The sequence below is a fragment of the Giraffa tippelskirchi genome, chromosome 4 (assembly GCF_054371585.1).
Source record: "Giraffa tippelskirchi isolate mGirTip1 chromosome 4, T2T-mGirTip1v1.2.pri, whole genome shotgun sequence".
Taxonomy (NCBI): Eukaryota; Metazoa; Chordata; class Mammalia; order Artiodactyla; family Giraffidae; genus Giraffa; species Giraffa tippelskirchi.
This window is the reverse complement of record NC_137278.1, coordinates 73,636,103-73,651,469: the sequence shown is the minus strand read 5'-3', so window position 1 is coordinate 73,651,469 and position 15,367 is coordinate 73,636,103. Positions and strand designations below refer to the sequence as shown.

Here is a 15,367-nt window from a genome sequence, read left to right as displayed (position 1 = left end):
TTCCTGATGGACACAGCCCCAAATTAAGGTCCTCAGCTTGGGAAGTGGAGGTAGGGGCTGGATTTCAGCCTCATGCCCCTCCCTTGGCTAAGCCAGCCACTCTTATGCATTGAATAAAACACACCTCTCAAGACAGCAGCCCAGGAAGGCCCTTCCTACCCTTGAAGGTAGTGCTGAAACTCCAGAGATGTGTGTGCATCTCTGCACTGCTTGGGTGCACATGTGACACCAACGTGGCCCTCTGCAGCCTTGTGGACCTCTCTGTAGCTGTGTCTGGGAGGGAGGGATATGTATGTGGAAGATCAGCCTGGATTCATGTGTACCCACAACACTCACAGCCGTGAAAGCCATTTCCTCACCATCCTGCAAGTCCCTCTGGGTGGCTTTCTCTGCTGACCTGATTGCTCACCTTCCCAACTGGACCCTATGCTCTGTTAAGTCTTTCCTCAGCAGCACAGGGTGAAACTGAGCCTCAGGAGTAAGTGAGCTAATGCTGGGCCCAGCCTTCCTCCTAATCTTCTGCTTTTCTCTTCTCTGGAAGGAAGAACTGGGCCCCTCTGGCATCAACATGGACCAGGGGAGTGGGTACAGCTGTTACATGGAAGGTCTAGGCTCCCTCTGCCTGGGAGTCTCTGGGAGACTTCAGCCAGATCCCTAACCCCTCCTGAAGACTTACCCATATGGAACACGATGGACTTGTTTGTTCTTCGCTATGTGAGTCCTGCCTCTGCACTTTTGCTCAGACCACTCTTGGGATGTGCTTTCCCATCCTTCAAGACTGAGGGCCACCTGTGCTATAAATAACAGCAGCAATGACCCACTATGGAGCTCTCACCTGGCACCACCATGGTGGAAGTGTGAATTGCAATCGTTGTGGACCTTGGGATTTAGATACTTATCATGATACATACTTATCTCACTGAAGCCTCACAATGGTGTGATGAAGCAGGCATTAGTGACATCCCAGCTTTTAATATAAGGAAACCAAGGTTCAGAAATGAACTAACCCAAGGTCACACTGCCTCACCAGCTGACTGAGACTGTCAGATTGGACCCTCAGACTCCCATGCTCATAACCTCAGGTCAGCCTCTGACCTCTGCAGCCCACTGTTAGTAATCCCTACTCTGAGCTCCTGGTGTCCTAGTGGGCACAGTGGCCATCGGAACGTATACCCTCAGCTGTTGTCTTTAAAATATATGCCTTTTTTTTTTTTTAATATTGCACCTACCTCCCTGACTAGATTGTATGTTTCTGAGGACACTGACTGTGTCCTTTTGTCCCTGTGTTTCTCCAGCTCCTCATGCCTACAAGACGCTATTAATGGTGGTCATGATGATAATGATGATGGTGAGTGATCCTTTCAGCCTGTCTCCTGGACTGGAGCCTCTCCCTCACTCAGGGTCATAGTGATGGTTTTGTGGTTTCCTCCTTTGTGCAACCTGGAAGAACTGTGTCCCTCCTAGGAGCATTTCTTGGTTTGAAAGGAGAAGCTCTGGGCATCTGGTACCTCTGGCCTGGGTATCTCAAAGGGCTCTTACAGCCCTGGGGACAGTGGCAGAGACAGCATCTTGCTCCCTCCCCCAGGAGCCTGCATTCTGGCTAGTCCCCCACCATTGACACCCCCTCCCCCAGCCCCAGGGGCTCTGTAGGCTTGGGTGGGGAGGAAGTAGGAAGGAAGAGGGCCTCCTCTCCTCCCCCGCCCCTCTGCCTCTGCAGCTCTGGTGCAAAACTATGTGGTCCTTCCAGTAGGTTCAGAAATCCCATCCCCACAGAGGCATGGACTAGGTGGAGCTGATCCCCTGCAGGCAGCCTAGCCAGATGATCTGGACCTGGCAGCTGCCTTGGAGGTGGCTGTGATGTCTCAGCTCACGTGAAATCAGAGTCCTACCTTCTGAGAAGACCAGGAGTGGGGGCTGTGTGGCTGTGTTATCCAATGACAAATGATACAGGAAGTACTTGGCACTGGAGGGGAAATCTCTGAGATGCATTTCCAGGTCCGTGGATGGAGAGGCAACACATACCCAGTCTGCTCACACAAGGAAAAGGGGTAATACGTTCAGAAAGCAATGCTGGACACCCCTGGTGCTGTATTGCATTCAGGAGGGAAGAGGGGGTCTGGGAAGGCAGTGTGGTGAGAGGAGAGGGATGGCAGTTTAGGAGGAAGAGGCTCAGAGGCAGGTTGTCCTTGGTGGGAGGGACAACCCGGTCAGTGGGATGGTACTGCACACACTAGTCTATAACTGGTGGGCTCGACTGCCCCCAACAATGTAGAGAGGACACCAGTACCCAGAATTAACTCCAATACTGATACTGCCATTTTCTCGATGTGCAAACTTAGGATAGTTACTTACTTCTCTGAGGCTGTGTTTCCTTATGTGTAAGACAGCGATAAAAACTGTAACATTTGAAGGTTGTTGACTTTTTGTTTCGTCATTCTTTGGACTGAGACAGTATTCTCAAGGGGATGTCTATTCTTTCTCTAATTTGAATGAGGTGGAGAACAGTACTGTTTGGATTCCCTGACTTCTGTCAAAAAATATTTATTTCCATGGGTTCCACCCAGTGTTGGATGTCCTGAAGGAAGCAGGGCCTTCAGAATGGTCAGGCCTACCTAGAAATACAAAGGTTGGCTCTGGGAAGATAAGATTGTGCCTTGGCACAGTCCAGGGTCATGTGGACTAACTGCATGGCCCAGATAGCAGGGGCTGCAGCATCTTGTCACAGGGGCACCATCAAGGTCTAGATTAGCCAGGAGATACTTGCTGTAGAAGTTGGCACTTGAATGGAAGTTTTGATTGGTTAAGATTCCAATCATGTTTCCTATAGGTGATTTTTCTGCTTATCTTTTGATTTTTATGTTAGTATATTAGTTATCTATCGTTTAACAAGCAATGCCAAAACGTAGTGGCTTGAATTCTACAGTGGTTTAGCTGGTCATTCTGGCTCTGAGTTTTCATGAAATTGACATGCACTGCACTCTGATCTGAAGGTTTGATTGGGCTGGAGGATCCACTTCCAAGTTCACTGCCATGACTATTGGCAGGAGGACTCCATTCTGCATGTGCTATTAGCCTGAGGCCTCAGTTCCTTATTATGTGTGCCTTTGAGTGTCCTCATGATGTGGTGGCTGGCTTCCCACAAAGACAGTGGTCCAAGGAGGAGAGAGCAAGGAGGAAACTGCACTGCCATTGGTCTCTGACATTACACACCTTCATGTCCACTGTTCCTGTTCATTAGAAGCCAATCACTAGGTACAGCCAGCACTTAAGGGAAAGGGGAATTAGACTTCACCTAGGGAAGGGAGGAATATCAAAGAATTTGTGATAATACTTTAAATCTACCACAATTATGGGCATTTTTCTTTTTTTTGGTTTTATCTTTTTAAAATTTATTTATTTATTTTAATTGGAGGATAATTACTTTACAATATTTACTTTACAATATTACTTTACAATAATTACTTTACAATTGTGATGGTTTTTGCCATATATCAGTATGAATCAGCCATAGGCATACATGTGTCCCCTCTATCCTGTACTCCCCTCCCATCTCCCTCCCTACCCCATCCCTCCAGGTTGTCACACAGCACTGGCTTTGGGTGCTCTGCATCGTACGTCAAACTCCCAATGGCTATCTATTTTAATATGGTAATTTATATATTTCAATGCTATTCTCTCAAATCATCATCTCACCCTCTCCTTCTCCCACTGAGTCCAAAAGTCTGTTCTTTTAAATATTCAATTCCATGGATTTTATGTAGTCACAAAGTTGTGCAACTATCACCACTATCTAATTCCAGAACATTTCATTGCCAAAAACAGAAATCCTATGTGTGTTAGCAATCGTCCTCATCCCTCCCCATCCCCCCCCCCAGGTCCCTAGGGAGCACTGATCTACTTCTGTCTCTATGAATTTACATCTAATGATATGGTTGCTTCTAACAAATAACCTTCCATTCCTTCCCCCCACATTAGGTAATCGTCCCCACGAGTAACCTTTCTTTCCTTACCCCCACAGTAAACAATAGTCCTGAATCCTACATTCTTTGTTCCTTTGTAGTCTTTTATAAGAGTCTTACTGTATCTATTTAATTCCTAAAATGGCATTTTTTAAAAAAAATTGTAACTTTATGAAAAGTCATGCTGCATGTGATTTGGAGGAACTTACTTCTTTTATTTGATATCATATTGCTTACTTTTATTCATATCGTTGTCTGTCACTGCAGTTTCTTTATTTTAACCCCTATATGAAAATATACAACAATATAATCTTCTCTGAGTAGATGGACATTTGGGTTGTTTCCAAGTTTTTGCTATTGTGAATAGGGCTGCTATGAATACTCTTGCACATGTTTCCTGAGTACATGTTGAGTGAGTGAAAATCTAGGGCATAGGTTATGTCAGTTTTCAACGTGAGGAAATAACGCAAGACTGTTTTCAAAAATGGGTTCACCAGTATGTTGCCAGTTGATTAGATGCAAAATGAAGTTACACTATAGTCTTGATTTGTGCTTTCCCAACCACCAGTGATGTTGAACATCTCTTCATGTGTTTATTGGCCATTTATACATCTTTTCTACAAAATCTCTGTTCATGTGTTTTATCCAACTTTCTATGAGGTTTACTGGGTCCATCATCTTATTTTAAATGGTTGTATTGTATATATATATATATATATTCTTAATATAATACTAATGCTTGTCAGTTGTGTATATGGCAAATACCTTCTCCCAGTTGACAACTTGTCTTTTTACTCTTTTTAGGTCATCTCTTGAAAAACAGAAATTCTTAATTTTAGTATAATCAAACTGATTCATTTCTCATATTTTAGCCTATGTTTTTTGTGTTTTAAGAATCCTTCCCTACCCAAGGTATAAAACATATTCACATATATTTTCTGCTAAGCATTTAAAGTCTTCAATCCATGTTGAGTTATAAAGAAGGGATCTGATTTCATCTATTCTGTTATAGTACATGTTTTTCCAGTTTCATTAATTGATGAGCCCTCTTTCCCTATCAGTTGGATGTATGAGCTCTATCATTTACCAGAGTTCCACAGTGCATGGATCTGTTTCTCAGCTCTCTGTTCTATCTTCTTGGTCAGTCTCTCCAACCCTGGACCACAGATAAACTGCACTGTCCTAGCTCAGCTGGTAAAGAATCCACCTGTAATGCGGGAGACGTGGGTCTGATCCCTGGGTTGGGAAGATCGCCTGGAGAAGGGAAAGGCTACCCACTTCAGTATTCTGGCCTAGAGAATTCCATGGACTGTATAGGCCATGGAATCGCAAACAGTCGGATGCAACTGAGTGACTTTCACACAGATCCACAATAGCTTCGAAATAAGTCCTGATGTTCAGTAAGGTAATTCTCTCCCTGATTATCTTCTTCAACATATCTCTGGCTATTCTTGGCCCTGTAGTTTCCAAATAAATTCCAAATAGAATTATTTTGTCAAGTTCCACAAAAATCTACAAATGGACTTTCAATGAAATTAATTTATAGATCAAATTGGGAAGAATTGACATCTTTATGTTAATCAGCTTTCCTGTCAATAAATAGTATTTTTCCATTAATTTATGGTTTTTAAATATCTCAATATTATTTCCCTGGTCTTCAATATTCTTTTAACCAGCATTTTATGAGGATCTTTATTTTGACAAATAAGTATGCAGGATTATTTTTAGATTTATGCCTGAATACTTGATAATTTTTAATGCTATTATGAATGATACTGTCCCTTCAATTGCATTTTCTAGTTATTTGCTGTTAGTGTATAGAAATGCAACTGACTTTTGAGTATTACTTTTATATCTAGGCACCCTGATTGACTTTCTAGGCTTTTATAATTTTGGTCTTTAATAATCTTAAACTTGCTGCTCTTGAATAGATTTAAGCCTTTCCATTTTTTTTTCTGTTTGACCCTCTCTAGGTCTTTTTAATCTGAGGTTTCTCAGTTCTTCTTTTGTTATTTTAAATTTCATGTTATATATTTCTATTATTTTACGAAGTATTTTCTCTATCCCTGTTTATACCTCTGTCTTTCTGATAACTTCTATTATTCAGATCTTAGAATTTTCACCTCTAAAATTTCTATCTCCTAACTTGCTTTGCATATTTTCTATTTCTTTCCCTTTCCTGTTTAGGCATTTTTTTTTTTTCATTTTCTAGTTTGTGAAGTCATTTATCAATTATAACCATCCTATTATTTATCCATCTATTGTGTTCTTTAGTTTAAACATTGTATGTTCATGACTAATATTTCTACTTGGTTCCTTTTTAATGAGATCTTTAAATGGCCAGCTATTTTGGCTGGGGTTCATTTTTTCCTTGGGGTATTGGCTACTATGTCAGGCAATAATTATGAGGGTGGGCCAGACCCTAGACCAGGAAAATTCCAAAAGGCTCAGGGGATGGCCAGGTGGAGAGAGCTTCAGGCACCAGGAAACCACAATTCCCTATCCATTAGCTATAGAAGACCTGGTGCCTACGGTCCATGATACTTTTGAGGGCCCACAAAAATGTGTTATTTCTAATGTGGCTCAGGAGGTAAAGAATCTGCCTGCAATGTGGGAGACCTGAGTTCAATCCCTGGATCAGGAAGATCCCCTGGAGAAGGGCACGGCAACCCATTCCAGTATTCTTGCCTGGGAAATCCCATGGACAAAGGAGCCTGACAGGCTACAGTCCATGGGGTCGCAAAGAGTCGGACATGACTGAGCGACTAACACTTTCACACACTTTAATATAAAGGAAAAAATGAATACAATAATAATGACTCTAAATTGAATCTGGTCTGGATTATATTAATCTTCATATTAATGTGGTCATCAAATAATTTTTACTATATTTTACGAAGGAAGGGTACCCAGGACCCACTAAAGTCTTAATGCAGCTCCATCTCCAATCCATAAAACACAGTTAATCACTGTTTATTCTACAAAACAATTCTCAGGTGAGGTCTGACTTTCACTCTCCCCTCCAGCCCCAGAGCCAGAAGTGCATTAGGAAGAGAGACATTAGGAGGAGACCAGCTCTGGGTTGGATGGAGATGGGATGAGAAAGAAGGCCAGCTGGTCTACACCTGGTTTTGTCAGCTCCTTCAAGCCCATGGCTCCTGCTTTGCCCTGATTCACCCCTGTGGTACAGGGACAGGGACAGACCCTGTCTGACTCAAGGAAATGATGGTAGAGAAGCCATAGCAGACAGCCAACCATTCTGGTTCTGTTTGGTCCTCCCAGGGAGTGCTAGAAGCCAGAGTGCTTGTAGCCTCAGGCCTAAGTCACCACCAGACACAACAAATAAAAATAGCTCCTATCATCCCAGGGGGTTGTCACTGTTTTCTATCTCACAGTTCCTCCTGGGTTGATCTTGGAGGAAGAGAATCAGCAGTGGTAACATACAAATCTTCCTTTGTCACTCAGCTGGCCGAAGATCACTCAGTGGTTTTTCATTGGGCTTCTGGATTCCTAACTTGACTCATTTAGGAGAAGAGAGAATTAATTACAACCTCCATGCCTACCCTCTGCCTAGCTCTCCTCTGAGAAGAGTTACCAATCTGAATGCCTAAAGTGGAGAACTACTGATTTGGCTGCATAGAGAAGAGGGCAGAGGTGCTGTGCATTCATGGGTTGTGTGTGCCTGCTTTTGGGTCTTTTCCCCATCCAGCTGGGTAGGGAAGTTGACTTCCAGTTGTTCATATCTTACTCTACAGATCTGGGTGATTTGCTCCCCTCGGTCCTTGATTTCCTCCATACAGCCCCAGAAGACAGAGTTGGTGAGCTTACAAACTTTGGATTTGGGTGTGGGGAGAAGTAAAGTCTTTTTCAGCTTAGAGTCTAAGCTTCATGCTTCAATCCAGCTTTTTTGGCTTGTTTTTCCAGCACTATTGATGATTATGAGTTGTACATATTTAAAGTATACAATTTGATGGCTTTATATACATATACTTAGTGAAATATCCACAACAATCAAACTAATTAACATATCCATCACCCATTTGGTTACCCTTTTTTGTGGTGAGAAACCTTAAAATTTACCCTCAGCAATTTCAAGTATACATCACAGAGTTAACTATAGTCACAATGTTGTACATTAGAGCTCTAGAATTTACTCATCTTTCATAACTAAACTTTGTACCCCCTTGACCAACATCTCCACAGTTCCTTCATCCCTTAGCCCCTGGTGGCCACCATTCTACTCTTTCTATGATTTGGACGATTTAGATTCCACATATAAATGAGATCATGCAATATTTGTCTTTTTGCATCTGGCTTATTTCACTTAGCATAATGTCCTCCAGGGCCATTCATGTTGTTGCAAATGGCAGGATTTCATTCTTTTTTGAGACTGAGTACCATTCCATCATACACACACACACACACACACACACACACACATATACATATAGGTACTTCGCTTTCTTTGTCCATTCACCCATTAGTGGACATTCAAGTTGTTTCCATATCTGGGTTACTGAAAATAATGCTGCAGTGAACTTGGGGGTGCAGGTATCTCTGAGATCCTGGATTTATTTCATTTGGATATATATTTCTGGATATACTCCAGAAGTGGAATTGCTGGATCACATGGTTGTTCTATTTTTAATTTTTTGAGGAACTTCCATACTGTTTTTCATAGTGGCTGCACCAGTTTACAGTCCCCAGATTTGTGTGCCAGGGTTTCCTTTTCTCCACTTCGTTACCAACACTTGTCATCTTTTCATCTTTCTGATAACAGTCATCCTAACAGGAGTGAGGTGATCTCTCCTGTGGTTTTGATTTGCATTTCCCTAATGATTAGTGAAGTTGTACACTTTTTCATATACCTGTTGGCCATCTGTATGTCATCTTTGGAAAAGTCTGTTCAGATTCTTTGCCCACTTGTTCTCAGTGTCTTAGAATATGCTGCATTTTATAACTTCTCTGCTGCTGCTGCTGCTGCTAAGTCGCTTCAGTCATGTCCGACTCTGTGGAGAAACCATTTATGGATTCTATTAAGTAGCTTTAATTAAATGAACTTTCAAAAAATTCAACTGAGCCTTTGTTCTTCACTGGTATAGCTTACAATTGTGATTTTAATTCTTGTTTGGCTCTTGTTCTTTCCAACGGGAACTTTCTGGGGCTGAAAGGATGAGAGGAGAAATGATAAACAGAGTCAAATTCTGATTTTCCTGGATTCCCGACCACAGTGTCATCAGATGCCAATAGCACCTCTTTGCTCTTGATGGTGAAGTTGACCAGCCCATCTGTGAATTGGATCCTGCTCTACTATGGTAGTCTGCTCCCTATTTCATTACAGCCTGTGGTGTTCCTAACATACTGCTCCTATAGAGTATCCCTCAAATTTAGCAGGGTGCTGACACTTGGCATATATGTGGAATGTGTGTGTGTGTGTGTGTGTGCATGTTAGTGGCTCAGTTTTGTCCAACTCTTTGCGATCCCATGGACTGTAGCCCACCAGGCTCCACTGTCCATGGGATTCTCCAGGCAAGAATACTAGAGTAGGTTGCCATTCCCTTCTCCAGGCCATATTCCCAACCCAGAGATCAAACCTGGGTCTACCACATTGCAGACAGATTCTTTAACATCTGAGCCACCAGGGAAGCCAACAGATAAAAATTAAACATATATTGTCACCCCCATTTCCTGGATGTAACTCAGAGAAGCTAAGTGATTTACCCAAAGTCACACAGATGTCAGATGACATCAGGTTGGCCTGATTCACAGTCCCTCCTTCTCTACACAGGGCCAGGCAGAGAGCTGCCTCCCTTGGCATGGCCCCATTTGCATCCCAAGAAGGAAACTTAGGCTCATGGAGGTTACTCACGCCAGTGCTGACAGCTTGCTCAGCTCGTCCACTTATCTGTCATCTGTCTTCCTTACCAGTGGAGATACTGTGGCCATAGTTCTTCTTAAATTAAGCATAAAATGAAATCATTTATTTAAAGCCTTTTACCTGTCCATTTCCCTAGGGCAGTTCTTTATGAAGTGATTTCTCACATTTTCCAAGTGACGCAGTTAGTTTGATGGGTGATGTGCCAGGGAAAGTTTGAGAAAGGGGAGAGAGAGAGAGACAGAGTGCTCAGAAAGGGCAACCGGGTAACTGAAAAGAAGAGGCCAGTACACAAGGCTTGCGGATATAGAGAGTGTCCAAGCCTACAGTGAAGGCCTTCTGTCCCCAAAGAGCCCCTGGGAGCTAGCCAAAGTGCCCTCGTTAGAAAGTATGCCCTTTTGAGCTTTTCCCTTTGGAGCACTGATTTCCCACAAGAGAAAAAGCTGCTCTTTGCTATGGCAGGAGGGCCTCAGGGCACAAGGCAGGTCCTGAATTCTGAGAGTCCTAGGAAGCGAGCTGGAAAAGCCTAGAAAGGAGAAGGAGATGAAGGTAACACCAGAGGCCGGACTGCATTCAGCAGAGTGTTAAGGAGGCTGGATCCCTATGAGGGAGAAAACCTCCCTAGAGTGGGATTCAAGGCCTGAGATAGTAACAGGGCCCAAAGAACCAAAAAAGAAATGGCCAAGACCTCAGCACCACTGCTATCAAAACTTTGAGAAACCCCACAGAAGAGCGAGGAGGATTTGTGAAAAGAGGCAAGAGGGTTGGGAATGAAGAACTGGGTTGGCTATCACTGCACTCTATGGCCTCAGAGTTCCCATGTGTCAGATGTGGTTTTGATCTGATTGCTCTCAGGTTCTTCAGGTCCTGGGTAGGATCTTCTGCCTGGGCTGAAGCTTCCTGATGCTGACTGACTTGATCCCCAACTATACCCGTTATACTACCAGGCATGGATCATACACAAAGTTCTTGAGGCCCAGACTCTGCCAGGGTGTCAGTGTAGACAAGACTTTTTCTTTTACACCCCAGAGTTTGGAGTAGGCTGGCCACTCCAGCAAGATCAAGATCATTGGCTTTGAATTAGGACACCTGGGCTCTAATACCAGCTTCCTGTGTGACCTCAGTCAAGTCAACATTTCTGGGCTTTAACTGTAAAATGAGAAAAATAGTATTTACCTTTTCAACCCCGTGGAGGTTGAGATATTTGAATAGCATATAACTGTGAAGGGACTTGGAAGACTAAAAAGAGAAGGCATTGTGGTCAGTAGTGATATGACTATACAGCTGTGAAGAAAAGACCATATTATCTCAGAAGAACAGGCACTTGGTTTTGTGAATGAAGAGGTGTTTTCTGTATATTAATTTAAAAGTATACCATTTCCTTTAAAGAAAGAGATCATTGCAGACTGGCCATACAAGGTACTGGTCAGAAACACTGTCCCCTGCAGGGAAGCCTAGGTACTCAGCCTGAGAGTTTCCCATCTAGGGGGTCATCGGGCTTGGTGTCATGTGCTATTCCTTTTGGCTATAACAAGAAATAAGTGTAGCAACCCTAGGCTGGCACGGTAGTAAGTATAAATTTCTGCCCCACATAGGTGCAATGCGCAACACATGTAAGTCTATCTCCCATCTTTGAAATCTTCCCTCCAGCCCACAACCCTGCTCAGCCATGGCCTCATTCTTCTGCTCTACTTTATTTCAAAACACCTGGAAAGAGTTGTCTAAACTTGCTGTCTCCTGTAAGGAGGAGATCTTGTCCTCTCCTCAAAACAGGTATAGAGAATACATATCTCAACCTAATAAAGGCCATTTATGACAAACCCGTGGCTAACATCATATTCAATGATGAAAAACTGAGAGATTTTCCTTCAAAATCAGGAACAAGACAGAGGGGCCCGCTCTTGCCACTTCTATTTAACATAATATTGGAAGTCCTTGCTATAGCAATCAGATAAGAGAGAGAAACGAAAGGCATCCAAAATGGGAAGAAGTTAACCTGTAATAATTTGCTGATGATATGATAGTTTATATAGAAAGCCCTGAAGCCTCCACCAAAAAAAAAAAAAAAAAAAACTATTAGAACTAATAAATGAAATCAGGAAAGATGCATGAACAAGATTAATATACAGATATCTGCTGCTTTTCTATACACTAATAACGAATTACAAGAGAAGGAAAGCAGAAAACAATCTCATTTAAAATCACATAAAAAAGAGTAAAATATCTAGGAATAAACTCCTTATTTCTTAAACTCATTCCAGTCAAACTGTTGCTCCCATACTTCCACTCTTGAAGAAACCACCAATGGCCACTGTGTTGCAAAATGGTTGGTCAGTTCTCAGTCCTCACCTTCCTCCACCTCCCAACAGCTTGTGACACAGTGGATCATTCTTCCTGAGATATTTCTCCTTTTGATGTCCAAAACCACTCTTTCTTGGTTCATCTCCAACTTCACTGGTTGTGCCTTCTTGACCTCTTTTTTAGGATCTGCTTCATTTTCTTGATCTTTGAATGTTGAAAGATCCCAGGGTTTAACTCTCAGTGTTTCCTCTTCACCCTCTGTATTTGCTCTCTAGCTGAGCTCATTCAGTCCCATAATCAACCATGAATATACTGATAATCCCAATATATACTTCAGTCCACATCTTCCCCCTAAAGTAAAAGTGAACATCACTCAGTCGTGTCCGACTCTTTGCAACCCCATGGGCTATACAGTCCATAGAATTCTCCAAGCCAGAATACTGGAGTGGGTAGCCTTTCCCTTCTCCAGGGGATCTTCCCAACCCAGGGATTGAACCCAGGCCTCCCACACTGCAGGCGGATTCTTTACCAACTGAGCCACCAGGGAAGCCCATTCCTCTAAATGCCACTCTTATATTCAATCCCCATCCAAAATATCCACTTGGATAGCATCCAAGCTACATATGTTCAAAACGAAACTCCTGACATTCCTTCATTCCCTCTCTTGAGTATTTTTCTATCCTAGCAACTTTATTCTTTCAGTTACTCAAGTTAAAACCTTGCAATCATCCTTGGTTCTTCTCTCCATCTCATCTGTACCTATAATCCATCAGCAACTCTTGACAACCCTACCTGGCCACGTTGTACCCATCACAGCCAGAACCCTGACCCAGGTGACTCAGAGACCTGCAGCAGCCACCCCATTGACCTCCTTGCTGCGTCCCTGTCCCCACCCTCCACTCCCCTGCAAACACACTTCCCTGTCTCCCCAGTCCAGGAACTCTGTATTGTAACTACTCTTTCCATTGCCTGGAAAACTCTTCTCTTGCTGTCTTCAGATCTTACCTTGAAGTTCACCTTGTCAGAGAGGTCCTCCCTTACTGCTCTATGAAACTTGGCACCACCTCCCACTCTCTCTCCCTTTAAGTGCTTTATTCATCTCTGCACGTAGCACTGTCTGACATTTGATACATATATATGTGTATGTGTTGTGGGAATGTGTGTTTAATTTTTTTTGTCTTCCTTCACTAAAATGTAAACACCCTGAACACAGGGACTTTGTGTATTTTGCCTACTGCTATATCTCTGGTGCCTAGAAAGAGTCTGGTACAGAGTAGGTATTTAATAAATATTTGTCAAATTAACGAGTTAGAAAAGGGTTAGAACCAATTAGATTCCTTCCTGGAAGTCTTCCCTGGAAAGGCTGAGAAAGTCAATACAGTCAGTGGACAGAGAATGGCCCAGTCACTGTGATGATGAGTTTGACAGAAGGAGCTTCAGCATCCTTGCTAAGGAGATGGTTAAATGACCATGTCACTACAGCTGTGTTGTATCCTAAACAATGAAATATTTTCCAATGGATGGTTCAGGCTCCTGAGATTTGACTGTTTGGTATATTTGAGGTCGTTTCCTGCTAGGTTTTTTGAAAAGCCTTAATGTGTCTCCTCTCTTTGCAAATAGAAGGAACTAAAATACAGAGGGGGCTTCCCCGGTGGCTCGGTGGTAAAGAATCTACCTGCAATGCAAGAGAGTTGGTTCAATCCCTGGGTCAGCAAGATCCCCTGGAGAAGGAAATGGCTCCCCACTCCAATATTCTTGCCTGGGAAATCCCATGGACAGAGGAGCCAGGCGGGCTATAGTCCATGGGGTCACAAAAGAGTTGAACATGACTTAGTGACTAAACAACAAAAGACACAGAGAGGTATAGATCCATCCTCGTGCCAAGTCTAAAAATTCAGTATTAAGTTTAAAATTACTTGCCTGCTTGATTTCTTGACCAACCTCAACTTGTACCAGGTTTCAAGGAATCAGAAACAACAGATGATAATGTTGTCTCAAAATGTTTATGTTACAGATAACATCATTTCAAATAAATTTTTCTTTGCATCTCTGATCATATCCTATGGCTTTTGTCCTAACAACGAAATGATTGAGTCCTAAGGCTACGAATCCCGATTATGCCCAAGTGTAAAACAAATGTTTGGGTTTTTTTCCCCCATCTTGAAATATTCCTTAGAAAAGAAGGTATCACTTCTTGTCGGGTGCTTATGAATACTTTTATTAGCAGCACTCCTTAAATTATTTTTAACAGCAAACAGTCATTGGAATAAGATCCCTAAGTCTCCTGCTTCTCAAGCCTGGTTGGAGACTTAGAGGAGTTTAGGAAAATCCTGATGATCGTCCCACCTGAGACTGATCATAACAGAATCTCGGGATGGGGTGGTGCTGGGCATTGGTCTTTTTTAAAAGCTTCCTAGTGGGCCGGGGGCCGGGGGCAGCGGCTGACAGGGCCTAGGCCGGGCCGGGGGCTGGGGGCCGAGGGCCGGGGGCGGCAGTCGAGAGGGGCTAGGCCAGGCCGGGGGCTGGGGCCGGCGGCAGCGGTGGCGGCGGCAAGAGGAATTACCCAAGGCCCAAGGTAAGAGAAATCCAAGTAAGACGGTAAGTGTTGCGAGAGGGCATCAGAGGGCAGACACACTAAAACTAAAACAACAGAAAACTAGCTAATCTGATCACACGGACCACAGCCTTGTCTATCTCAATGAAACTAAGCCATGCCGTGTGGGGCCACCCAAGACGGATGGGTCATGGTGGAGAGGTCTGACAGATTGTGGTCCACTGGAGAAGGGCATGGCAAACCACTTCAGTATTCTTGCCTTGAGAACCCCATGAACAGTATGAAAAGGCAAAAGGATAGGACACTGAAAGATGAACTCCCCAGGTCAGTAGGTGCCCAATATGCTAATGGAGATCAGTGGAGAAATAACTCCAGAAAGAATGATGGGATGGAGCCAAAGCAAAAACGATACCCAACTGTGGATGTGATTGGTGATAGACGCAAAGTCTGATGCTGTAAAGAGCAATATTGCATAGGAACCTGGAATGTTAGGTCCATGAATCAAGGCAAACTGGAAGTGGTCAAACAGGAGATGGCAAGAGTGAACGTTGACATTCTAGGAATCAGCGAACTAAGATGGACTGGAACGGGTGAATTTAACTCAGATGACCATTATATCTACTACTGTGGGCAAGAATCCCTTAGAAGAAATGGAGTAGCCATCATGGTCAACAGAAG

General features: G+C 43.2%; 1 protein-coding gene across 7 annotated transcripts in view; it reads left to right on the top strand.

Annotated features, from left to right (window-relative positions):
- PRKCE (protein kinase C epsilon) overlaps positions 1-15,367 on the top strand; it is a 631,244-nt gene that overhangs the window by 589,731 nt on the left and 26,146 nt on the right. For 2 of the 7 annotated variants that reach the window (XR_014082521.1, XR_014082522.1), the window contains exons 16-17: positions 542-714; positions 1,296-1,348. The exons of 4 other annotated variants lie outside the window; for them this stretch is intronic. Coding sequence is in view for 1 of the 3 variants with exons in the window: in XM_081592036.1 (XP_081448162.1) it covers positions 7,715-7,930 (216 nt within the window). In the remaining 2 variants the exon portion in view is untranslated. Of the gene's footprint in view, positions 1-541; positions 715-1,295; positions 1,349-7,714; positions 9,029-15,367 lie in introns of those variants that run through there. One more of the 7 variants, XM_081592036.1, reaches the window with a different exon arrangement.